Genomic DNA, 27,301 nt, shown 5'->3' with positions numbered 1-27,301 from the left:
ACATGGGGGCTATTCAGTTGGTACCAGAAGAGGAAAAGCGACAAGGTTTCTAGTCCAGACTTTTCCTGGTACCCAGAAAAGACAATTCATGGTGTCCTATCCTGGATCTTTCTACTCTAAACACCTTTTTTGTGATTCTAAAATTCAAGATGCTGACTCTTCAACAGTTGCTTCCTATGCTAGGCAAGGATGCTTGGTTGGCAACATTAGATTTAAAAGAAGCATATTTGCATATCTCTATAAGGGAATCTTGCAGAAGATATCTATGCTTCAAAGCAGGCTACATGCATTATCAGTTCTCTGCACTGTCCTTTGGCTTATTAGCTCCCAGGGTATTCACACAGTTCCTAGCTCCAGTCATTGCATTTTGCAGACAAAGAAATATTCAAATATACCCATACCTGGACGATTGTCTAATTCAGGCAGAAAGCCAGGACATACTTTTGAATCATCTGGCCTTTGTACAAAGGGTGCTGACTTGTCTGGGGTACACCATAAATGAAAAGAATTCATACCTGGTACTCTGTCAACAAATTATATTCCTGGGAGCAAGCTTAAATACAACTTCCTAGATGGCTTTCCTCATGCCAGAGAAACAGATTCATTTGACAGCCTACTTCAAACAAGTGGCCACAAAACCCTTGCTATCTGCAAGGCAAATACTGCAAGCCTTGGGGTTCATGGCCTCCTGCATTCTTCTAATTCCATATGCAAGACTGCATATGAGAAAACTACAATGGTATCTAAAAAGCCTATGGTGTCAACATTCTCAGGATCTAGAAGCAATGATTCCTATCATACCTTGCCTAAGCCTAGAGTTCCTTTGATGGGCAAAGGCCTGCCACCAAAACAAGGGACTACCATTCACGCTACCCCCTGCCACCCAAACCCTAACAACAGACATATCAGACTATGTATGGGGGGCTCACCTGGCAGGGAAGTGCATCCAGGGCAAATGGAACCCAAGTCAAATGCATCTGCATATCAATCAGAAAGAAATGTTAGCTGTATAGAATGCTCTGACAGCCTTCAAGGATCACATTCTTCCAGGACAACTAATGGTAAAGACGGACAACACTACTGTTATGTGGTACATAAACAAGCAGGGGGGTACGCATTCTTACCTCCTCTGCAGACTAGCCAAGGCATTGTGGAACACAGCCTTGAGCTACCAAGTGAATCTACAAGCTCAGTTCCTGCCAGGAAAACTAAATACACTGGCAGATGGACTAAGCAGAAACCTCATGGACCCACATGAGTGGAAACTGGAACCAAGGATTTTCAACATGTTGACAAGCAAATGGGGGAGCCCATATATAGACCTGTTTGCTTCCCCTCAGAACTATCAATTGGACAACTTTTGCACAAGGATTCCCCACAAACAAGCTTGGAAAGTGGATGCTCTGTCCTTCAGCTGGAAAAACCTACCAGTTTATGCCTTTCCTCCTCTGCTCTCCAAAGTACTACTGACGATCAAACAGGACAAGCTAAGGACAATTTTGATTACACCAGACTGGCCACACCAACACTTGTACCCCCTCTTGTGCAGTGCATCACGGTTGGCCCCATGGCACCTGCCACAGACACCTTCCCTGTTGTCTCAGCAGGAGAACCAGATTCTGCACCCTCAGCTTCAAACACTGAACCTAGCAGCCTGGCTAATTACCTAATCTCTTCCTTACCATCCCTCAGTAAACCAGTGATGGATATCATTTTAGAGGCAAGGAGACCTAGTACTAGAAAATCTTATGCTGCGAAATGGAAAAGATTCTGTGCCTGGAACCAGTCTCAAGGGATGATCACAGCAGTGCCCAATTTACCTCAGATTCTACAATACTTAACTGAGATGCTTCACAAGGGCTTGTCCTTTTCCTCCATCAAAATTCACTCCTCAGCCATTTCAGCTCATTATAACACAGAACCTCCCCTCTTCTCTCACACACTGCTCAAGCAGTTCCTCAGAGGGGCCAAAAATTTAAGGCCACTGAGGAGAGCTCCAACTTGAGCCTGGGACCTTAACTTTGTCCTGGAGAAACTCACTCTTCCTCCTTTTGAGCCAGCTACTACTGCAGATTTAAATTTTCTTTCTTGGAAAACAACATTCCTTTTAGTAATCACTTCAGCAAGAAGGGTATCTGAATTACAGGCCCTTATGGCAGTGGAGCCTTTCATCATCTTTCATGCGGACAGGGTGTCCCTCAGAACCAGTCCCTCCTTCATGCCCAAGGTGGTTTCCAGTGTGGCTCTTAATCAGTCCATTCATTTGCCAACCTTCTTTCCTAATCCACAGAACAAAGAGGAACAGATAGTGCACTCCTTAGATGTGCACAGACAACTTAGATTCTACTTGGACAGGACTAAACCTCAAAGGAAGTCTGAACAACTGATGGTGGCATTTGCTGCAGGGAAAGAGCAGAAGGCTATTTCAAAGCAAACCATTTCTAAATGGCTAGGCCAATTGCATTCATGTCTGATATAAGCATCATGGAAAACCTATCCCACAGGGCATCAGACCCCACTCTACCAGAGCTGCATCTACTTCTACAGCCTTCCTCAGAGGAGTTCCTACCAGAGACATCCTAGAAGCTGAAACCTAGAGTTCTGTACATACTTTCACCAAGCATTATCATTTACCAATTTTCCTCTAAGTCCAGATCTGGCTTTTCCACTGCAGTCTTGCAGGGCCTTATAGCTGGTCCTAATGCTACTTTATTTCCTCCTCCCAACCTTAGCTTTGGGAATCTACCCAAATGGTAATGACTGCAACAGTGGAACACGAAGAATATAGTACAGTTGTGTACACTTACCATAAATGTAGATGTTCGAGTGTATTCACTGTTGCAGTCCTGGTTATCCTCCCTTCAGCCCCCAGACTTCTTTTGGCTTTACCTCTACTTTCCTTTACTACGCTTAAAAGCTTTTTGGTGTATTTGCATTTTTGTAGGAGGTATAACTTTGTATTTTTCATATATTTATTTGCTTCCCATTTGGGGGGCACCTGACATCTGGGGCAAGAAAAACTGATGTAATGGCATTGGCTGCATGTTTTATACCCCTGACGTCACAGCAACCAATGCAGGACCCAAGACTTTGTTAATCAGGCCGACTGAGGGCTACTGCAAGCAGATAACCCAAATGTAATGACTGCAACAGTGAATACACTTGAAAATCTACATTTATGGTAAGTGTACACAGCTGTACTTTCCTACTACTGAATTCAAGTCTCCCATATGAAATATTTTCATAAATTTCTTGAGAAATCTATCTTGTTTTTCCTTTCTAGGTTTCCCAGATACATCCTTATTGCTGCAAGTCAAGTTCCATTCTTCATCTGTACATAATATTACCTGCTGAAAGCTGATTATTTCTCCCAAAATGTCTTAAGGTTTATAGTAGTGGTTTAAGGTGGAATATAAATACATGCCAGCGTAATCCTCCTCTCTTGCCAGTGACCCTTGCTACCACAAATCTACCACTACTTGTTTTCCTCTTCTGTCACTATTGGAACTCCTTTAGCAGTTAGTATTAGTACTTCCCTTTGCTTTTATCATAGTATTCTGGAATATCCATCCTGAAATCCTTTCTTTATCAAATTGACATGCTCACTTCTTTCTAAATGTGTCTCCTGTAGGATTGCTATTTGCTCTCTGCTTTTCTTAATATAACTCAATATTCTTATCTTTTTGTCTATGCCTGTGAAGCCCTTCACATTCCAAAATAATATGTTTAGTGTAGCCATTATAAGAAGTTAGTCCCACCTATTATATATGACAGCGTTTTTAAATGTCTATTTCCAGCTTTTGTGGTATATGCAGCCACTAATGTTTGACAAGTTGATACTTTATACATTTGTTTCTTGTCATCTCCATTTGAACCTGTCACATTTACAAGACTTTTTGTTTTAATGAAAACTCTTAAACAAAAAAAAATCTCCCCTGAACATCCCCACAAACTATTAACTTAAAACAAGCATACAGAGTATGTACATCTTCAGATAATGAAGTTTAAGCCTCTTGATAGAAACAATTGCCCCAGATCAACAGCTGCCTCCACAGGCATTAACTAACCTAACATTAAGGCTGTCCATTAAAGCACATGTTACAGACTGTGCTCCTTATTACACTATGCTATCTGTTCTTGTCTTGTCTTTATTCCCCCAGAGGTGAAACACAGCTTATATCCATTAAGAAAACATTAACTTTTAGCTTTAAGAAAAACTGCATTCGTTGTCTTTAAAAAAAGTAAATTATGCATTGTTCTAGTAAATGCATTAAAGTAATTAGTTACCAAAAAGGTTGCTGTTATTAACTTTTAACAATTTCAAACTTTTTTTTTTAACTGAGCGAGCTACTTTTCATTGTACCTTTTAATTTTTCATTTCTCTCAGTAAACAATGTCCTGACCTTTTGATTTATTGCTTTCACCTTTAGTCAGATTGTTTCCATGGAAGACATTAAGAACAGAATGTACTTCTCCAATAATACTGAATATTTATTTGCTAAAGAAAAACTATCCTATCCTATAACTATCCTGTTGTAACCCTGATTAACCTATCAATACTGCTACTAATATCTTTACTAACTCCATTTCTCTCCACTAAACTTAGGTCCTGTAGTGAAATAGTAAAACGTTAAACTAGAAATTAGATACTTTTTTTAGTTACTATTACAAGTAAATATCTTGCTACTTTTTGTAAATAGCTCTATGAAATGTGTAGAAATAGCATCTATGTCTTGTATATTTTTTAGAAAAAAAAAAAAAAAAAACTTTGTCTTTCATCAGTGTTGGAGCTTTTCTCCCCGGGCCTCTAATGAAAATAGGCATATATCCAGTTAGACTAGCCTGGTCAACAAATGTAAAATAAAAATAAAATAAATAAAATATACATAAAGTAGTTGTTTCTCATTTAAAAATTTCCAGACATTCAGCTATGCAAAAGTAAAAGAAAACATTAAAACCCTACATGTATTATATTATATTATATTCATTGCACTTTTGCAACCTGTGATGATGTGAGGTATTGCAGGTATACCAGGAGAAGTAGGGCAGTGGATGTCTAACATATGCCAGCATAGCTAACTGGAGTTTTGTAAAGAATCATATGTCATTTTTATATCAAACTGATTTATACAGATGCTTGAAACCCCTAGTAATGTCAGCATGCTGCAAGAAGGTCTTACGCAGACTAATGACTGGTGCCAAAGTCATGGTCTTAAACTTAATGCAAAAAATGCATTATCACCCCCTTTGGCAAGGGTGATGTTCCTGCAAACTACCACATCAATAGCAATACCCAAAGCACACAGTCAGTAGTGAGAGAGCTGTGCACACAGGTCAACAGCAACCTTAACTTCAATGTCCATGTCTCCACAGTGGTAAGAAGGGCATTTTATATTGCTCATCTCATAAGTAAGGGCACTACCTCCTGAAAAAAAGAGGTTTCAACCCCCCCCCATACTCTTCCCTCATCAGGCCAATAATAGAGTGCAGGACTCCCTTTGGTATGTTCCTTTCCACACACCTCCAGCAATGGAAGAGACCACAAAAGTTCGTTTACAAAGCAAATTCAGGGTCTTCAAGATTTATCTTATGTGGACAGACTGAAATCATTGTCATTTTACTCTGTGCCATGCAGATTACTCAGAGAAGACATGTGCCTTGCATATAGAACAATCTCTGACCTAGCTTTAGTGGAAACGCTGCCCATTTGCAAGTCAAATGGCACACAGGTCACTCACTCAAAGGACCTTAACCTGGTATGTGACATCAGCAGAACTTGCTCGAGAGACAGATTTGTCTTACAGAGGTTGCACCACCGTTGGAACAAGCTTTCCTATTCATGTTGAATAAAGCCCGTTTTTGGCCCTATTTAAGCATAATTTGAATGATTGGATGGGTAACCAGAAATTCACCCCAGGGGTTCCACCAGTGTCCCTTTTGGACAGATGCAGTAGGTGCTGATTTTAGTGTCTGTTTGAACCAGACACCCTTGGGAACATGGGTTGAACTTGGCTTGTGAGGGCCCTGGGGCCATTAGCCTAGTAACCTGCTATGATCCTTGTCTTGAAAATGTGTTTGTTAAGCTGCTTATGTTAAAAGTATACCAACAGTGGGTCCTGCTGGACAGAAAAGAAATGCACCTGTATGTCAGACTGTATTATAACTGCTGAAATGAATATATTGTAACAGATAATACTGGAAAAGAAGAGTTTAATCTCAGTCCAAGTGACTTTGAAAAATAGTCTGAAATTAAATTACCTGGTGTAGGCTATAATGATTGTATCTTACAGTTCTGATTGCAGCCAGAGACAAAATGCCTGAGAAAATCAGGACTAGGAATCCTACTGTATTGTCCTTAAGATTGAACTAATTCCTACCCTAGAAGGGTGGATATTTTTGAAATGGTTTTATAGATTCCAGATGCTGTAACATATCTTAGCAAAGCTGTGTGTGTGTGTGTGTGTGTGTGTGTGTGTGTGTGTGTGTGTGTGTGTATTATGACGCACATGCTAGATTCTGATTCAGTTTCTAGTCAAGGAGAATAGTGTGGGAGCCAGAAGTCAGCTGACCAGATGTGTGTGATGTCATTCTGTAATCCAGCACTGAAATTATGTTTTAATACTAGATGAGACAGAAGTTTCAGGACAGTCTGTCTGTGAAACCTGACAAAGAAGGAACCCTTACCCACTTCATCTTGCCTTGCTTCACTAAGCAACCAGGGAATATTAATTCTTTAGATCAGTCAGAAAAATACAGTGCGATTTGTCAAGTACTGTTTTTCTGTATTTGTGTGAATCTTTCCATCTGTGTTATTTTTAATATTTCCTGTGAATGAAACTCTGATGTTTATTGTAAATAGATATTTAGTATTTTCATATTCTTTTATTATTAAATATATTTACACTTTTCATTGTGCGTGGTCTTTTAGAGACTATTTTAACATTTGAGAGTACTTGAATTTATTTGTTGACACTGTGGCTGATCTTGAAAGCCTTGCTGCATTGGTCAAGCACTACCATTTGTATTTTAATTAATTTTACTCAGTATAATTGGGTACCCTTGCAAAATCCTTAGAGTAGCTGGCTTTACAGTGTTCTGGTGTTAGGGGAACTACCTTGTAGTCTGGACAGAGGGGCATAGCTGGTAAATCTGTGCCAGCCTTTCCTAGGTGTGTATGTGTGTGAAAAAATAAAATCTCAAAGAATGTGTGTATGAGCTACTTGGAGCAAGTACACAGAGCACTGGTTCAAAAGAGAGGGTGGTGGAGGACTTGGCTAAGGACTCACCTCTACAACTGTATTAGTGGGGAGTCTTATTTGGGGGCCTGGAGAGATTGGGATAAACCCAGCCATAGGACATGAGTGTATTCCCTGTGTGCTCTTAAGGGAAATTCTGCTTGGTGCAGAGCGCTGCATTTGGAAATACTGCATGTGTTTATTTTTATTCCAAGTGAACTTCCCTCACCAGTGTCCGTGGTGAGGATTGAGACTCCTTGATCACTGGCCTAGAGAAGGGACGTCACATACCCCATTCCCCAGACCAAAATTACAGCCCATTAAGTCATACATGCTTTTGTATAGTCTATCTTCTCTTTTTACATTGCAATACCTACATTTTTAAAAGTAAAACAAGGGAAAAAGTGCTTGTTTACTCTAGTAGATTTATCACACACAACAACAACACAACAATCACTAAAAATGCTTTACTATATAATATGAATTTTGTATCATACAATGATGTATATAAATAGTGTTAAGAACAAAAATTGTTTTACTTGGTTATTTTCTCTTTTTTCCTTTTGGTGCCCTTCCAAATGTCAATGGAATGGCTGTCAGGTACCCTGCAAGCTTAACAATGTCAACAAAAATCCATTCTTTCTCAACCTCTTTTTCTTGTAAATCCATATTTCACAAATGTGATTGATGCTTTATAGTTTTGCATTTATTTAGTAATTTCAGTGTTGCTGGGTACTCCTTTTCATTTCCATCTCCCATCCCCACACTCCAGTTCAAGCCCAAAGTCCTCCTGATTCTTCCACTTAACTCCTGTTTTTTTTTTCCTGTCTCAAGCATTTTTCTTCAGGACATTAGAAGAGGTTTCCCTGACAAAGTCTCTCTATGAACTTTATTATCAAAAGAATGAGAAGCAGAATCCTTCTGATGGCTCAATTTTTGTTGGACAAACTTTTGTATTTTCTCCTTAGCCTGGCCTGCATCAAAATGACTTTGCTCCTCCAGGAAGAAAGAATTTTGAAGAGAGCTGGATACAGCAGCTAAAGCACACCTCTGCCTCTCAACATTCCCTGATTGCTGGGATAATCTCTACTGTCTGGTATACAGTGAATAATCATTTTCCACCAACACTCTATTGTCTCCAGTTTCAATATTTTGCCTTTCTGCCACATTTTTGTCAGGATCAACTCTTTCTGCTGATAGGTTTGCATCTTTACTAATACAGGTATTGGATGCTTTCTTATGGCCAGATTTGGAGCATACATATGATGTGCCTCTTGAATTAACAAATCCTGCTTTAGAATACCAGTCCAGTTACTTTAATTGTGCTTTCATAAATTAATGCCATCTGTTCCTACCAGTTTCTGTGGTACAGCAGAAAATCTCAAGTTTTCTCTCTGTGCTCTGCCTTCTAACGCTACCATTTTTTGAAACTGCTCTTCTTGAGCAGTCTCATTCTTTTGCCAGTCTTTTTCTTCATTTTGACCTCTGATTTTTGCATTTTTATCAGTTCATCTGAATAGTTTATTAAAAGCTTCTTCCATTTTTTCCAGCCTTTTGTTATTTGAGTTGATATACACCTTCAAGGTTTCATTTATTTTAATCTGAGAATATTTTGCTTATTTTACCTCTAAATTACTGGAAGCCATCTCTTGTACCAAAGCTGGAGCTTGAACTGCTTTTTGATGAACAGTTGCAGGATTCTTTCCAGTCAGTGTTTTCTCTTCACTTTTTCTTTAAGGTGCTCTTAAGTTTGTTTGCTGGTATCCAGGTACTGTACTTAGTAGCCAGTAATGGTATTTTACTAAAACAGGTAGAATTACTGTCCATTATCTATCAGTTTCTTTTTTCTCACTGTGAGAACTAAAATTTATTTATTTTATTTATTTATTAACATTTGTTAACCGGGTTAGTCCAACTGGGATTTTGTCCCATTTTTAATGGAGACCCAAGGAGAAAAGCTCCAGAAAATACAATATATAATTACAGTAAGAAAAGAAGTACTACAAACAATAATAGCAAACAATAGTAAGAAATAAACAACTACATGTGAAGATTATAACTGAAAGAAAAAAATAAATTGAATTTTTTTTTTTTTAAGCATTAAGCTGTTGATCAGTGTGCAACCATCTTGGAAAGCCCCAGTCAAAATGTTTCTTGAACCTATAGTCCTAGTAAGAGGTGTTAGGACATGGTAGGGACTGCCTGCCATGTATTTGCCTTGTTCACAGATACCACAGTGGAAGCATTATTAAGACTTTTGCCAAGTATGCTGTACATTTACAAATATGTGTACCTTCAAAGACTGATGTAAGAATGGTTGAAAAACAGTACTACTACTACTACCAACTTTTTAACTTCATCCAGTGTTCTTGAAATAGTATTAGTTTCCTATCCCTATCTGAAAACATTTTATGCAGAACTTTCAGTTCTTTAAACTCTGGAAATGCATATCACTTTTCCCTCTAATACCATTTTCAGTGGTAAACCTAGGATGGCTAGTCCTTGCATGTAGGTATGTTTTATAATACCTGGGTTTCCTGTAAATTTTAGAACTGAAGATGCAAGTGTGGATGTCATCTTCAAGTCATTTTATTTACTGTACATACATTTGAATGTATGTGCAATAAATACACAGTTTATTGCACATATATCAGTTTGAATGTATGTGAAATAAATTTTCTATTTGTCGAGCACACATTCAAATGTGCTTCCAGAATTTAGACTGATGACTCAGTTTCTTCACAGTTAGTTATAACAAGGCTGGCAATCATAGGTGCCTCTGTATTCCCCATGGCCTCCCCACTGATCTGTTGGAAGTATCTTTTGTGAAATGTCAAAAAATGTTGAAAAATATCAGATTGATAAGTATACCACGTTCATAATTAGCTAATTCTCCAGAGACATAGACAATTTTCCAGTGGCATGAGGAAGAGTCATGAATTAAGGAATTTGTTAATCATTTAAACAATTACATCACAGTTTTCAATTTGTCTCCTGAGTTTCTCTAGTCTAAAAGCTGCAGTGGTTCCTTGAATGCGCAGAGTTTCATTAGACAAAAAAAAATTCTTTAAAACTAATTCTAATAAAATAGAAATGACATAATTTGTCCTTATTTAATTACTTGAAAGCTTGATATGCTGTGCTAAATGTAAACAAGTCCACTTAACACCTAGATTTTGTGTAATCCATCCAGCCATAACCACTTTTTTTTCCATTTTTGCACCTTGACTTGGGCGTCACTTCTACAGTGCAATCATCCAGAGCCAGTGTTCACACTGCAGAGTAAACCACACACAAACTCACATTATGTTCAGTGTCATGTCCACATGCTGGAGCACTTGGAGAAAACCCAGCAAACACAGGGAAGACATGCACCCCAGCCGAGAATCAAACTGGAGAGTCTTTTGCTGTGAGGTGACAACATTGCCTGCTGTGCCACTCTGCCGCTGTAAAGACCTTGTAGAATGTTTGTGAATAAAGGTTCTATATCAATAACAAAGCAAGTAACATATCAATAACTTTAAACTGTGTAGCAGATAACTTTTTGAGAAATTCCCAAGAATACTTAAGAAATGCTGGTCTGTTTTGTTAATTTAGCATTTGAAAAAAAAGAGCTCACAATTAGATCTTGGAACTTTACTTTGCTGCTGTAATTCTAATGTGAGTTTTTAACCTGTCCGTATTCATTTGTGTTATACTACACAAACAAAAAAAAAAAAAAAACATTGATGATGATTCACTGAAAAAAAAATTCAGTGGCATTCTTCATAAATAAATTCAAAATATCTAAATCTGTTTATATTAACAGTAGTTAATTTTGTAAAGTGCTGCACATTTATAAAAATTGGGTGAAACCACAATATTTTTCATGCCAATGATCAGTTTTGTCAATAATGACTAAACATCCGCCCTTTTTCATCTTCATGAACTATAAATGTCTCATATGGTCTGACCTCTTGTCAAATTAAAATAATTTTCACGACAGAGGTTTGCCAACATCACCCTAATGCCCCTACCACAAGCAGATAAAAAAAGTGTTCATTGTAGTGTGCAAAGGTGGATTACTTAAACATTTTGTTCATAACTTATTTTTTATAGGATGGACAAAAGTGCTGATGTCATGAAGATGAAACTTCAGATTCAGTTTCTATATATATAATCATAATTTAGAGAAAGTCCAAGATAGATTTCCTTGAGTCAGACTTAGAAAAAAAAAAAAAAAACTTTTGAGAGAGCACTTAGTTCTGAATCAGAAAACTGATCAGTCAAACTGAAACAGGTTAGGTGTCTTCCTCCTCTGCAATTCATGTTTGTGAAAAATGTGCTCCTGTCCTGGTGCAATGAAAGTTCTGCTACTGTCTGATTGGTGTTATGAATACACGTTAAGACCGTACAGATGTTAAAAAAATATGATGTGATATTCTGTAGATTGTATTAGGAAGAATGTGGTGTGATATTTTGTAGTTTTTTTTTATTCCGGATTCCCTTACTTTTGAAGCGACTAAAAAGACAAATTTCTTCTCATTAGTTAAAGAGGTGAGCAAACTAGGTGGGTCAATTATTAATTTTCTGGCATTCCATTTTATGATTCCCTGTCATGTAGCAAACACTGAGAATGGAGATTAGACGTTATCATTTAAGGACTTTATTTGATTCCTTAGTGTTGCAGCCCAAAGTTACTAATTGACTCTGGGAGCCAAAGCATTCAGAAGGATGCTCTGAGACACTTTTTTATTCCTGAACTGCTTTTCATTGACTTTTTATGGAGTATTCCTGGGGTCATGGTCCACTGTGATGAGAGCCAATGCTAGGATTCACAGGATGTTACTTAGCTTCATAGAATAATAATAGGCTGTCTGCCCTTAAGGACTATTTTAAGCCTATCCAATTTTCCCAACCCAAAGATAAGAATCAAACCCTGTACCTTGTGTCTATGAAGTAAACCTTTTAACCATTATGGCAACCCCGACCCCTGCTGAAAAGGATGTGCTGAAAAAAACACTCCATTTTTAAGATTTTTAAAAGCATTAACTGCTTGCTATTGGTTTGTCCTTTACAGGTACTAATTTATGTGGGCATTGTCTTCTGTATTTTTCTGACACAAGTGCATCAGGTTGTTCTTCTCAGCCAGACTTCAAGAGATGGTAACATCCTGATTGGCTTCTGCACATCTTGATTGCTTTTGTATTATGCCTTCTACATTTTCATTTATGTTTTAAACCCTTCATGCTGACAAGATCTACTTTGTCAGTTGCTTCCAAAGTATTTTTGCATCTAAAAGTTTTTATTGCAGCCATATTTATATTTCTCCTTTGGTACCATGGGATATTACTATCTGTACTGTTGGTCTGCTAGTAACAGAAGAGTAGATCACAGCAGTCTGATAGATAGCAGCTCAGTACTCCCAGTACTCCCAATACTAGGAAATGCTAGAAAAAATTTATATATTCAAATGACTAAGTGCATCTAGTAATACCGCCTTCTCATAAACGTACTAAAAACATGTAAATCCAAGACCAAAATGCAAATAAAATACAGAACCAAACTCGAGCCACAGTTAAAAGAAAAAAAAAGTTAAAAGATTTTTTACACAACAGCTGCCGGACCCCAGACGTGGTGATTGGAAAAAACCCTATTAAGGAAAGAATTGATCTGGTAGTTAAGATTGAACGCAACCTTACCCTCAGGACTTAATGAATATGTGTCCCTTAAACCAGTCCTTAAGGAGAAGGCAGCTATTGTGTAAAAAATTTCACCTTTGATAAAAAATGTTTTATTGTAGATATGATGAAATATGTTGTTTTTTTGTATTTTTTACTGGTATGAGGATCCTTTTATCATACAATGTTTAAATTTTATATTATGTATGGGTTATTCAATGTATTAAGTTAAAGTAATGGAATATTTTTTATGCACATGGTTTATACTTGATTAATTGATGGTATTATATAAATGGTGAGGAAATACTATGTGATTACCTGAAGAAGTCTCATTTCCAAGACGAAAGTGCTTATCTTTGTTTTGGTTCTTTTTACAATTAAAGTGTCCATTACCTGTGGACTGTGGCTCGAGTTTGGTTCTATTTTTTGGTTCCGTTTTGATCTTGAATACCACCTTCTCCCCAAACAGCATGGATTCTGCAGAGGTTGTAGTGCAAAGATTGCTCTGTGGATGTTCATCGTGTTTCACTGTTGCAGTCCTAACAAATGGGTTATCTGGCTCCCAGTAGCCCTGAGTCGGCCAGAATACCAAAGGTAAGTAAAAATGACGTTGGTTGCCATCGGTTGTAAAGTGCGTCAGGGCATCCGATACAAAAGGAGGCAGCCAACGTCACTTCCTCAGTCTTCCTTGCCGCGGAGCCAGAATTTCATGCAAGAGTGCCGGTCGGCAGTTTACCTTTGTTGGATTCCGACTACAAGAGTTGAAGTCTACTACAGCTAAGTACCCTGTTGGGGATCCTCTTTTCTTGCCTTAATGAATGTCAGAAAAAGTTAATTGCCTTAACTGTGGAAAGCAGATTCCCCATAGAGGTTTTCATTCCTATTGCATTATTTATTTAGGCCTTGACCACGGCTACCCCCAAGTGTGATCTCTGTGCCTCCTTTAATCCGTGTACTATCCGTCATCAGGCTAAGGTTTTGGCTAGGCATTTTAGAGTTTGGCCTAAGTTCATTGGTGTGGCCTCCGCCGGTCTTCAGGCTTTGGATGTTCCGAAGAAACGTAAGGATAAGGACCACGACAGGCCTCTGAAAGCTAAGTCCTCGGATGAGGTTAAGTTTGCCGTCAGTCAGGCGGTAGCCAGTGAGATGCCTTTGCAGTCCCTGCAGTCCACTAATGTACAGACGCAGGCCTTGATTGAGTCCGAGTCCCTTAGGCCTTCAGCTTCTGTTTTGCCTTCCGACCTGTCGCCGGTCGTCTCTTCTGCTGGAGCCGGTGCTGCTAAACTGACTCCGGTATCCGAGGCCTCAGTTTTGCGTTCTGACAGCAAACTTCTTCCTTCATCCTCTACTGCAACTTCGGCAATTGCCAGGCTTCCCGAATCCTTCAGGCTTGCAGGTAAATCTTCCATTCGTAAGCCTGTGAAAAGGCAGGCTCCAGCTTCTTCTTGTTCCCTCAATCCCAAATGGTTAAAATGGTTAATGATTTGCTGACTCTTATTAGGGGCTCTCAGCCTCCTCCTTCTTAAAGGAGTAGAGATGTTTCCCCTGAGGCTTTGTCCTGCTCAGGTTCTGATTCTTCCAGCATTTCTGCAGATGAAGAGGGATTTTCTCAGGCTTTTTCCTCCTTTTGAGGATCCAGATGCAGAGGAGCCCATCCCTTTGGCCTCTCCTCCAGATGATTTCTCTTTTTGGTGATACTTTAAATACCCTCAGAGAACATTTTGAATGGGAAAGTCAGGATTATCCTCAATCCAAGAAACGGATTAGGGAGTTTCTGGATTTACCTCAGCATAGGCCTCTTGCTATTCCCCCTGTGTTGGAAGTTGTTGATGATGTTTTTCTGGAAAATTCCTTGTCTCCAAATTCGGTTCCTCCTGCTCCCAGGAAACCTGACAGGTACTACAGAGTCCCTGATTCGCATCTGTTTCTTTTCAGGAATCCTTTGGCTGATCCAGAGGTTATTTCTCAGGGCCCCAAAGGAGTTATGACCACTGTTACCAGGAATCCTGTTCCCTCTGACAGGGAGTCTAGGAACCTAGATAGGTGAGGCAAGAAGGTTTATATCTCTGCCACCTATGCTGAAGTACCAGCAGCACACCTTGGAGGCTATTAAGTCTAGGATGGCAAGTGTACCTCTTTTGGCAGAGAATAATGACATGCAGGATTTACTGACTTCAGCCAGTCTGGTCAATAAGCATTCTTTGCATTGTGGTTTTGACATCCCTGAGGCCTCCAGCAGGGCTACGGCTACTGGGTCTGTGATTAGAAGGCACGCTTGAGAGAACAGCCTCTTCCAAAATCTGTCAAGGCTAAGCTTTTGGATGTACCTTTGCATAAAGACAGTCTTTTTGGCAGCAAAGCAGAGGAGGTACTAAAGAAGATGGAGGATAAGGCCAAGTCTGTGCAAACTGTTAAGGATTTTCTGCAAGTTCAACCACCTCGCTTTAGCAGGAATTACCCTTCCAAGAGTTGGACCTTTCCTGATACCAGTAGACAGAACCGTTCCAGGACTAGAGGTTACAAATCTTCTAGGGGGCAGGGGGCTACTTCTCAAAGGTCTAGACGTTGGCAGGCTTCCACTTCAAAAGGTGGAAGCTCCAAGCCTGCATCTCAGTTAAAACACTCTCAATTACTTTTTACAACTTCTGCCTGTGCTTGTTTTCTGGGAGAGTCCTTTAGGGGGAAGGTTGACCCTTTTTGCAGATGTCTGGGCCACTATCACAGATGACAAATGGGTGCTCAGAATGGTGTTCCTAGGGCACAAGTTTTCTTTCCGCACCTTTCCAGCTCCCAAAGGATTCCCGGATGTTCCTCCAAACCAAAGGGCAGAAGCAGAAAAACAAATTTTGTCTCTGTCTCATCTAGGAGCAATAAAATCAGTCCCTGCTCAGCAGGTAGGCAAGGGCTTTTATTCCAGGCTTTTCCTGGTTCCAAAAAAAGAAGGCACCTGACGTCCTATCCTGGATCTTTCCATTCTCAACTCTTTTGTTGTAATTCCAAAGTCCAAAATGCTCACTCTACATCAATTGCTACCACTTCTAGAAAAGGATTCCTGGCTGGTAACCTTGGATCTCAGAGAGGCTTATCTGCACATTCCTATCAGGGAAATATGCAGGCAGTACCTTCGTTTAAGAATGGGCAAGCAACATTACCAATTCTCTGCGCTGCTCTTTGGCTTATCTACTGCTCCCAGAGTCTTCACAAAGTGCCTGGCCCCAGTTATTGCTTTTTGCAGGCAGAAGAAAATTCAGATTTACCCATACTTGGACGACTGTCTGATTCAAGCAAGTTCTCAGGAACAGCTATTAAAGGATCTGGAATTCGTAAAGACTCTTCTCTCTTCCCTGGGTTTACACACTCAATGTGGAAAAATTGAAAATGGTACCATCCAAGGAGATAACATTCCTGGGAGTGGGTCTGAACACAGCCGCCCAGATGATATATCTCACCCAGGAGAAGCAGACAACTCTTTCAGTTTACTTCAAGGACTTGGCAAGCCTGTCCCAGCTCCCTGCAAGAAAGTACCTGCAAGCTCTGGGATTCATGGCATCTTGTATTCTCATGATTCTATATGCAAGGCTGCATATGAGGAAATTGCAATGGTATCTCAAGAACATTTGGTGTCAACACTCAGAGGACCTGGATGTGATGATTCCTCTGCTTCCATCTCTGCAGATGGAGTTTCTATGGTGGGCAACAGCCTGTCTACAAAACAAAGGCATGCCTTTTCAGACACCTCTTGCCACTCAAGTTCTGACTACAGATGCATCAGACTACGTCTGAGGAGCATACCTGGATGGCAGATGCATACTGGGACGTTGGAACGCCCAGCAGATACACCTGCACATAAATCTAAAAGACTTGACTGCAGTTCAGCAGGCCTTACTGGGCTTTGAAGCATCTTCTTTCTCCAAGGACCCTGCTTGTCAGGACAGACAACACTACGGTCATATGGTACATCACCAAGCAAGGAGAGACTCACTTTTACCCCCTGTGCAGGCAAAGCATGAATCTTTGGTCCATGACAGCATCCCTGGACCTGCATCGTCTAGCTCAGTTTCTTCCAGGAAGGCTCAGTGTTTTGGCAGACCAGTTGAGCAGGCAAACCCTGGATCCTCACGAGTGGCAGCTGAACAGAGCATTCTTTTACAGCATCATTCAATGTTGGGGCATTCCTCAGGTAGATCTTTTCTCCTCCCCGGATAACCATCTGCTACCTCTTTTTTGCACCAGACAGCAGCACAGCAGAGCCTGGAAAGTGGATGCTCTGTCATTCCCTTGGACGTTGCATCAGTGTACGCCTTCCCTCCTCTTCCTCCTCTTCACAGAGTATTAGTGAAGATCAGGGACGGACAAACAAGGACTATTCTCATAGCTCCAGACTGGCCCAGACAGCATTGGTATCCGCTGCTTCGCAGTCTCTCCCATCTTCCTCCTTGGCCTTTTCCTCTGAAGCCAGATCTTTTGGTTCAGGAAAGGGGAAACATTCTACATCCTCATCTTCAGTCTCTCTATTTGGCAGCATGGCTCATTGTATGACTCCATCCCTTTTTTCCTCCCTTTCCCAACAGGTGGTTGACATGCTGAGGGAGGCCAGGAGGCCTAGCACTAGGAAATCCTATCTTGGCAAATGGGAAAGGTTCTCTCAATGGATGCAGGCTAGAGGGGAGTCTGCTTCTCATCCTACCCTTTCTCTGATCCTGGAATGCCTGGCTTATTTGCTTCAGGGTGGTCTTTCTTTTTTCTCTATCAAGATCCATGCTTCAGCCATCTCTGCTCATTGTTCTCTTGAACAGCCCATTTTCTGTCATCCCCTGATGAAAATGTTTCTCAGAGGTGCTTGCAATCTAAATCCTCCCAGAAGAGGACCTACTCCAGCCTGGGATCTTAATTTTGTTCTGGAGAAACTCACTCTTCCTCCTTTTGAGCCAGTTGCCTCTACAGATTTAAAGTTTCTCTCTTGGAAGACCGATTTCCTTTTGGTTATAACTTCAGCGAGGAGGGTTTCGGAGCTGCAAGCTTTGATGGCCGTGGAGCCTTTTCTTATTTTCCATGCAGATAGAGTCTCTCTGAGGACTAATCCCTCCTTTATGCCTAAGGTGGTTTCCAGCCTGACTCTTAATCAGTCCATACACCTTCCTACCTTCTTTCCTAATCCTCGCAATAGAGGTGAACAGATCTTACATTCTCTTGATGTGCACAGACAGCTCAGGTTTTACCTGGACAGGACTAAGGACCTTTGAAAATCAGCACAGTTATTGGTTAGTTTTGCCCCTGGAGCCCAGGGCAAGGCTATTTCTAAGCAGACCATTTCTAAATGGATTGCACATTGCATTATGTGTTGTTATTCCTTTCATGGCAAAGCTCTGCCTCAAAGGGTTAGGACCCACTCTACTAGAGCGGCTTCCACTTCTGCAGCCTTTCTAAGGGGTGTCCCTACTAAAGACATTTTGGAGGCTGCCACATGGTCTTCTGTTCACACTTTCACAAAGCATTAAAATTTGCCTCTATTTTCCAGAGCCAGGACAGGGTTTGCCACTGCAGTGTTGCAGGGCATTATCTCCAACCCTTGATGCTGTTGGTTCCTCCCCCCTGTTTTCTCTGAGCTTTGGTAATCAACCCATTTGTTAGGACTGCAGCAGTGAAAGACGATGAACATAGTACAGTTGTGTACACTTACCATAAATGCAGATGTTCAAGTGTATTCACTGTTGCAGTCCTGGTTTCCCTCCCTCCTTACCCCTTTTTGTGGTCCTCTCCTATTCTCTTTTCCTAAGGTACAGGTTTAATTTGTTTTTTGTCAAATTGGTTTTTGATTTAAGCCTTATTTTCTGTGGGCTCCTGACTGTTATGGCAAGAAAGACTGTGGAAGTATCGGACGCCCTGACGTCTTTTACAACCGACGGCAATCAACGTCATTTTGACTTACCTTTGGTATTCTGGCCAACTGAGGGATACCAGGAGCCAGATAACACATTTGTTAGGACTGCAACAGTGAATACACTCGAACATCTACATTTATGGTAAGTGTACACAACTGTATTTTCCTTACAGACAAAATCCTCATCCACTTGGATAAAGGAAGCCAAACCAGAGCAGTCATACTAGACCTAATAAAAGCCTTCAGCCTCATAATAGGATCATAGGAGGTTACTAGGCTAATGGCCCTGGGGCCCTTACAAGCCTAGCCAAGAGTTTATCCCCAAAAGGAAACCTCAGTCAGCACCTGTCACCTCTGTCAGTGAGGGACACAGGTGGAACCCCTGGGACAAATCTGTGGTTTCCCATCCACTTATCAAGGTTGTGCTTGAAGAGGGTCATAGAGGTGCTCTGTTTGATGTGTATGGGAAGTCTATTTCAGAGATGGGGCAGCTTCTGGGAGACAAACCTGTTTCTCCAGCAGGTTTTGTTGATGTTGCGTATTAGGTTCAGGCCTTTTGAGCGGGTAGTGCGTGAGGTGTTAGACTTATGGATATGGAGCATCTCTAGTAGGGCAGGGTCCGAGATTGCATTGTAGGTGAGATACAGATCACCCCTGAGCAGTCTGTACGATACCGAGTAGAGTGATGGTGATTTGAGCCTGTCTGCATAGGATAGGTGTTGGAGGCCATGGATTCTCTTTGTGATGTATTTCAGTGGCCTTTCCAGTTGATGCAGATGTTTGGAGAGGTACATCCCAAATGGGGTGTTATACTCAATTATTTGTCTAATGAGGAAGGAGTTTAGAGAGGTAATAATGCAGTCCGTTTACTTATGAGTTGAACCAAGTAAAAGGCTTTTCTGACCACTGCCAATCTACTCTCTTCTCCTAAAATGGCATCAATGAAGACTCACTCACCTGATCTAAGGACTTCTTCACCAACTTTCACTTCAGAGTCAAATTAGGGAAGACCTTCTCCAGTTCTGCCTCACTCCTCAAAAGTGTCCCTCAGGGGTCCATCTTAGCATCTCTGTTCTTTTCATTGTTCATAAATAAACTCCCTTTTGACCCCACTATTATATACTGATATGGTCATCTTCAGATCAAGCCACCCTCACAAACACAACTCCAGAAGGACCTGCTCTCACTCAGCAAATGGCTGTTTCAACATAAACTGGTAATACATCTTTTCAAAATAAAAAGAATGCTCTTTGGCACTCAAAGACTTTTCAATACTCCCAGTTCATTGAAAGTTACTGGTCTACTTTTTCTTATCGAAAGCTGATCCTTTCAAAAAGAAAAAGTACAAACCCATTTACGCGAAAGTGCACTTAAACAAAAGTGCACTTTCACTTCTGCCGGTTCAATGAAACAGTAATATTGCAAAAAAAAAAAAAAAAAAAACACTACAAAGTCATTTTTGCATGTCCCATTCACACCCCCGCTCCTTTATATATACTAACTCTGAGATCGCACTACAGTGGAGAAACAGGTGCATTCCCTTATCCCCACTGTAGCGTGATGCGGTGCTGCAGTGGTTTTTTTTTTTTTTTTTTTTGCAATATTTTCGGTTCATTGAACCGGTAGTCGTGAAAGTGCACTTTCGTTTAAGTGCACTTTCACGTAAATGGGTTTGTACTTTTTCTTTTCGAAAGGATGTGCTTTCAATAAGAAAAAGTAGACCCGAAAGTTACATATATAAACAACTTACCCATAGATGCATCTTTCAAAAACCTATGAATCTGGTTGGACCCAAAGCTGAGCTTTTATGACCAAATTGCAGGTACAAAATAAGAAAATCAATCCTATACTTCTGGACAAAGAAACTCTCCTCCTACCTTGCTGCCCCAGCTAGAACAGCTATAAGTAAAGGAGTTCTGCTGGCCTAGTTAGAATATGCTCTGCCAAACTTTGCAAGTGCTTGGCCATTCAATATATATCCAACAAAATATGCAGATCAGTAACTAATTCACCCCTTAAAAAACACTAGTGCACCACTCTGTCAAAAGCCAGCTGGCTACTAATAAATAAGAGAGCAGATCTCTTCCTCGCATTTCTACAAAGCTCTCACCCTTTGAGTATTCTTCCCCACTAGAACCCAAACTTATTCCCAAAGTCTCTATGTAGAACTTCAGACATCATTCACAATCCACCCCCACTCTGGCAACACCTGTAGCATAACTGTTATCAACCAATCATACCTTCCCCCAGAAGCAGCTAAACTATGAGAATGAGTTTTCCTCCTAAAACGCATTCAGAACATAACTCAGAAAACCACTCAAGCAAAATGCCATATATAATTATTTATATATATATATATATATATATATATATATATATATATTTTTTTTTTTTTTTGCTCTAAGCAATAATATAAGCTTTTCAATTTAGTGTAAAAAAAGGGCTGGCTTTAAGAACAACTATCTTGTTTATGTAAATCATTATACTACTACTATTTGAAGATGTTAAGATTTGCACTCGGTGTGACTAGGATGGATAGGATTAGGAATCAGTATATTAGAGGGTCAGCTCATGTTGGACAGTTTGGAGACAAAGCAAGAGAGACGAGATTGCGTTGGTTTGGACATGTGCTGCGGAGGGATGATGGGTATATTGGGAAAAAGATGCTAAGGATGGAGCTGCCAGGTAAGAGGAAAAGAGGAAGGCCTAAGATAAGGTTTATGAACATGGTGAGAGAGGACATACAGGCGGTTGCTGTGACAGAGCAAGATGCAGAGGATAGGAAGAAATGGAAAGAGATGATCCGCTGTGGTGACCCCTAACGGGAAAAGCCAATAGATGATGATGATTATACTACTACTATTTGTAAATATTTGTAACTATTTGTATTTGTAACTTCTGTATCATTTTTGTGTATACACATTGTGATTTTTCACCTGTCTATACCTGCAGTTGGTCCTTTGATATTATTGCACTATCCCTGGTAAACAGATTTAAAAGTAAAACAAATAAAATACAATGGTAGTGCAGTGGTTAGTGCTGTTGCATGTCCTCTTTGGGATTCAAGCTTTGATCTTATCTTCTTGATGTTATCTGAATGAAGTTCGGATATTAAATCATGAAGAAGCACAAGAGGCTGAAGCACTGCCAACAAAGTCCACTAGACAGCAGGCCGGGTATAATATCCAGTAGAAATTTATTCTGGTACCTTGGCTTTTTGCCTTCTGTGGAATGATTTAAACATCAAACGTACACCGTATTGTACACCAAGTGCTAATATAACCAATTATTCACTCAACCAATTCATAAATATAAATATAAATCCATTCCCCACACAGTTTAAACACAGTCATGAACAAAACCCCCCTTAATTCATATAAGCACAATATTCATTCTTAATACAATTTAATACAAATACACATGCATATTTAGTGACTTGTACTAAATTTTTATTAATAAAGTAAATAAAAACTTGCAAAGTTAAATCACCATCAATATTCATTCCTCTAGGGGAGAGCGTTCTAAAATTTAAAATCATTCTGCATTCCAAACTATTAAGTTCATCCCTAAAACTACCGCCATATTTCAAAAATGGATGTGCCAACACACTAAAAATATAAACTGGTCTCTGAGCCATCAGGTACAGAAGCAAAGTGACAAGCTACAGGACTGTTCATGTTGCATCTTCTGATATCTCCCAAGTGCTCCATAATTCTGACCTTCACCTTTCTCTTAGTTTGCCCAACATGCCACTTAATTTGCTGACAACCACATCCAATGATACACACAATACCCTGGGAGTTACAAATAAAGGTATCTCTAGCCTTATATAACCTGCCATTAATTTTGCACCCACTTAAATTCTTAACCCTACTACAAACCGATCAATTTCCACATGCTCGTGCACCCACTTTCTGAACCATACCATAAGTCAAACCATCCCCACTTAATAATTCCTTCAAATTATTGTACCTCCCATAAGGGAAGATAACACGTTTAGGAAAAAGATGCCCCACGGTTGCATCCTCGAATACTAAATACCAAAATTCCCTAACAATTCTCTCTAAAGTGTTTGAAAACGGGGAATATTTTGTCACAAACAACAGTCTCTCCTGTTCTTTAATCTCTCTTCTGTCAGCCCCCTGCATATTCAAACACTTATTATCAAACCGGTTTCTTTTATCCTGAATACCATTCCAGGCTTCCATCAGTTTAACTTGAGAATATCCCCGTGAGCTTAATCTATTATAAACTTCATTCAAAAAAATCTCTTTAAGCCCATCCTCAAAAGTATTCTGATGGATTCTGTTAAAATCGCCAAATGGTAAGGACTTAATCAAATGCAGGGGATGCAAAAAATTGTATGTTTGATTTTTAAATCATTCCACAGAAGGCGAAAAGCCGAGGTACCAGAATACATTTCTACTGGATATTATACCAAGCTGTCTAGTGGACTTTGTTGACAGTGCTTCAGCCTCCTGTGTTTCTTCATGAAGTTTGGATATTCTCTATTTATACATTTTTTTCCCTTAGATTCTCCTGTTTCCTTCCACCTCCCAAAACTTGCTGACTGAGTCATTTAGATAGTGTTAAAAAGTGACCCTAGGTTGGTTTGGCAGAGCTTTCTTACGTGTTATCTCTGCAAAGGTATGGGCAAAACTGTGGGCTTTAAACTCTAATAAATAAACAAATAAATAATTTAGTTTGATCTCAGAAAAAGATTTCCTACTAGAGGTATTAGGCTTTATCAATGGCGTCTTGTATTCCAGTGTCAGAGCATTCTAGCATAACAAGTACTAATGAGAAAAATGTGACTTACTTATAACTGCACAAAAAAAGAGCCCTAGTTGGAGACATAGGATTTGATACTATGGGTTTCAAAAGGGTTGTCTTTTGGTGTTCTTGTGTCAATACCCCATGTTTCGAAGGAGCATCATTCATATATTTGATAGTAAAGCCTATAGAGATAACATTGAACATGCATTTTCTGTTGCACTAGATCACACAGATCTTGTAACTCCATTTGTTTTATTTGTACACCATGTATAAACAGAACAAAAAATGAGTAGAATATGTTACAGGACGGCTTAAACAATTTTGCTTAATTTGCTTATCCATGTTATACCCTTCTATACTGCTAATTAATCATGTCTAATGCCAATTATCTTTTCTTTCTTTTGTTTTGGGTGATGTGCATTCTGGCAGATGGATGATGGAAAGTCAATCCGGTACAAAGATCTCTATGCACTGTTTGAGCAGATCCTGGAGAAGACCATGAGACTGGAGCAGCGTGACTGGAGTGAGTCACCTGTTAAAGTTTGGGTCAATACCTTCAAAGTATTTCTAGATGAATTTATGACCGAGTGTAAGCCTCTGGAAAGCAACGTAGGAAAGGTAAATACATGTTCTTGATCACCATCATGTTAATGCATACAATATGACAATAGTGTGGTGTTTCATGTTGTAAATGTTGTTTAACATGCTTCTGAGCTGTGAGGTTTCTGACACTTTTAATGTAATCAGTCATATATTGTTTCTTGCACTCTGATTACTACTTCAGATAAATTTCTGTAGTATATGCTTCTGGGAGTATAACCTTCAAATATTGCTTACTGGGAACTTAATTACATACGTTCTGTATGATCACATTTAGTCTTGTAAATGCCAGCTGTTTTCTGCTGCATTATCTTGCATTAATGCTTCATTTATCCTTCTGTCATGTTTCATTGATTAGGTTAAACCTGAAGTGTTCTTTAGAGTTTTACTGGAGAAATATGAAATTATTATTTTTAAAAAATATGCACTGTACAGCATCAGAAACATAATTCTGTGTTTGGGGGTATAAGCTCTGTGAAGAAAGAATTGCAGGAGTGAGGCATATTTTACTGTGAGTATAGAAAGGAAAATAATTTTAAGATTTTTAAAAGCATTAACAACTAATAAAGCAAAAGGGGGGGTAGAGACTGCATTTGTTCTAGGGGGTGGGGAAGAGTCTTAGTCTGCATAGGGGATGAGAAGACTGAGGTTTGAATACTGGTCAGTGGGGAGAACAAAAACAGTAAGACTAAGTGGCTTTCTTCAAGTGCGCATTAGACATTCTGAAAAAGGATAGAAGCTGAAATAATGGGAGCTGGCTGTATAAACTGAAATTGAAGAACCTACCATATGTTTGTTAGCTATGTTGTTGCTCCTCTTTTTTTCCTTTCATTTAAGAGTTTTTGGTATTGTTGTCCGCATATGTCATTTGGCAAATGTTTTACACCAGATGCCCTTCCAGACCCAACCCTCCCCCCTAATCCGGGCTTGGGACCGGCATGAAGAAATACACTGGCTTCTGCATGATGGACAGGTTGACAGATGAGATCAGACAGGAGTCCCCGTGGACTATGATGTTTGCAGATGACATTGTGATCTGTAGTGAGAGTAGGGTACAGGTTGAGGAGACCCTGGAGAGGTGGAGATATGCTCTAGAGAGGAGAGGAATGAAGGTCAGCAGGACTAAGACAGAATATATGTGTGTGAATGAGAGGGAGGAGAGAGGAATGGTGAGGATGCAGGGAGTGGAGTTGGTGAAGGTGGATAAGTTTAAATACTTGGGGTCAACAGTTCAGAGTAATGGCGAGTGTGGAAGAGAGGTGAAGAAGAGAGTACAGGCAGGGTGGAGTGAGTGAAGAAGAGTGTCCGGAGTGATTTGTGACAGACGAGTACCAGTAAAAGTGAAAGGGAAGGTCTACAATAGGGTAGTGAGACCAGCTATGTTATATGGGTTGGAGACAGTGGTATTGACAAAAAGGAAGGAGTCAGAGCTGGCCGTGGCAGAGTTAAAGATGTTAAGATTTACACTGGGTGTGACGAGGGTGGACAGGATTAGGAATAAGTATATTAGAGGGTCAGCCCAGGTTGGATGGTTTAGAGACAAAGCCAGAGAGGCAAGATTGCTTTGGTTTGGACATGTGCTGAGGAGGGATGCTGTGTTTATTGGGAAAAGGATGGAGCTGCCAGGTAAGAGGAAAAGAGGAAGGCCTAAGATAAGGTTTATGGATGTGGTGAGAGAGCCCATACACGTGGTTAGTGTGACAGAGCAAGATACAGAGGAAAGGAAGAAATGGAAACGGATGATTTATTGTGGTGACCGCTGATGGAAACAGCTGAAAGAAAAAGGAAATTTAAGAGTTTTTGGTCAGAAAAGTTGAACTGAAGTCTGCTGTCTTGCATAGGGGTAAGGCATTTGCCTCTGCTGCCATTGACACTAACTCTGTAAGATTTCTGAGTTCCAGAGAGACAACTCCAAGAGGTAGGACTGATCCATCACCTAGTAGCTTTCCTTTCTCTGAAGGAAATGATGTAAAACTGATGCATGCTTGCCTCCTGGGGGAAGCTAGGTGCTGGAAGTCATGGAAAGTAAAACAGGATGAGTCTCATTTATAGAGCTGCTTTTGCTGTTTGCAGTTGTAATGACTGTCTTAGCTTTTCAGTTCTGTACTTAACTGTGATATTCTCCTGGTTGTGCAATGGCCACCATGTCTCAAGTAATAGTTACAGTTACAATCTAAAACAAACCACAGATGTCTGTACAACTGAGAGTGAATTCTCTGGTAAGGACACAGTTTTTTTTTCCTTTGGATGTACAAGAATGAAGCTGCTGAATATATTATAAAACAGTTTAATGTGTAAAATAACAAACAGGTTAAGTGCTATCATCATATTTTTGAAAAACTTTGGGCCAGATTCCAAAATACTTGTTTTCTGTGCAAGCCTGCCCTGATTTTGAAAGACTTGCTCTCAGTGTAAGTGATTTAACGTCAGTGTAAGGTCTTTCTGTAAACAGGCTTACACCAGGGACCAGATTCCAAAACACCTGGTCTCAGCCTGCTGTCAGTGTAAGTGGTCATTTACACCGAGAGCAAGTCTTTTGGAACCAGACTGTTATCAAAACCAGATTCAAATCGTAATCATTCCTTTAACAATCACATGCTTACCACAACATTGTTAGTAATCCTTAAAGTTATATAATTATTTCACTTGTAAAAAATGCTCATATAAATATAACAAAATATATCTTTGTAAAGTATCTAAAATCAGTAACGATAAATAAACGTGACATATTTAACATTAAATATTACAATTTGGCTGCCCAATGTGTTCTAGATGCGGTTGCAGCAGCAGCTATTCACAGTTTATTTACAACTACAGCATTGGATGACAGGATGAGGTGGTTTTTAGAAGCCTTTAACAATGATGTAACTAAACGGCACTGACCTTAAATTGATTGAAGAGTGTATGAAAAGTGTATTGGATTATAACTTTACTGTGAAGGGAAATGTTATTAACAATGTGGTATGACAATGGGAGCAGCCAGTACACCATTCTATCCAAATATTGTGTTAATGTAATGGGAAAAGCATTGTTTATTTTATTCTCCTTTTAAGAAATATATTAAAACCTATAACAGGTTTGTGGACAATATTTTTATATTGTGAGTAAGGAACGAGATTTTATTGAAGGCATTTTTTATTTAGTCAGAA

At 39.7% G+C, this 27,301-nt stretch overlaps 1 protein-coding gene across 4 annotated transcripts in view; it reads left to right on the top strand.

The window, feature by feature from the left end:
• MYO9A (myosin IXA) overlaps positions 1-27,301 on the top strand; it is a 2,281,069-nt gene that overhangs the window by 1,979,553 nt on the left and 274,215 nt on the right. For all 4 annotated transcript variants that reach the window (XM_044077496.1, XM_044077494.1, XM_044077495.1 and 1 more), the window contains one exon: positions 23,982-24,170. In XM_044077496.1, the coding sequence (XP_043933431.1) occupies positions 23,982-24,170 (189 nt within the window). The remainder of the gene's footprint in view (positions 1-23,981; positions 24,171-27,301) is intronic.

The sequence above is a fragment of the Protopterus annectens genome, chromosome 7.part0 (genome assembly GCF_019279795.1).
Source record: "Protopterus annectens isolate FY-2018-M chromosome 7.part0, PAN1.0, whole genome shotgun sequence".
Lineage (NCBI taxonomy): Eukaryota > Metazoa > Chordata > Ceratodontiformes > Protopteridae > Protopterus > Protopterus annectens.
This window is presented reverse-complemented; position numbering and strand designations above follow the sequence as displayed.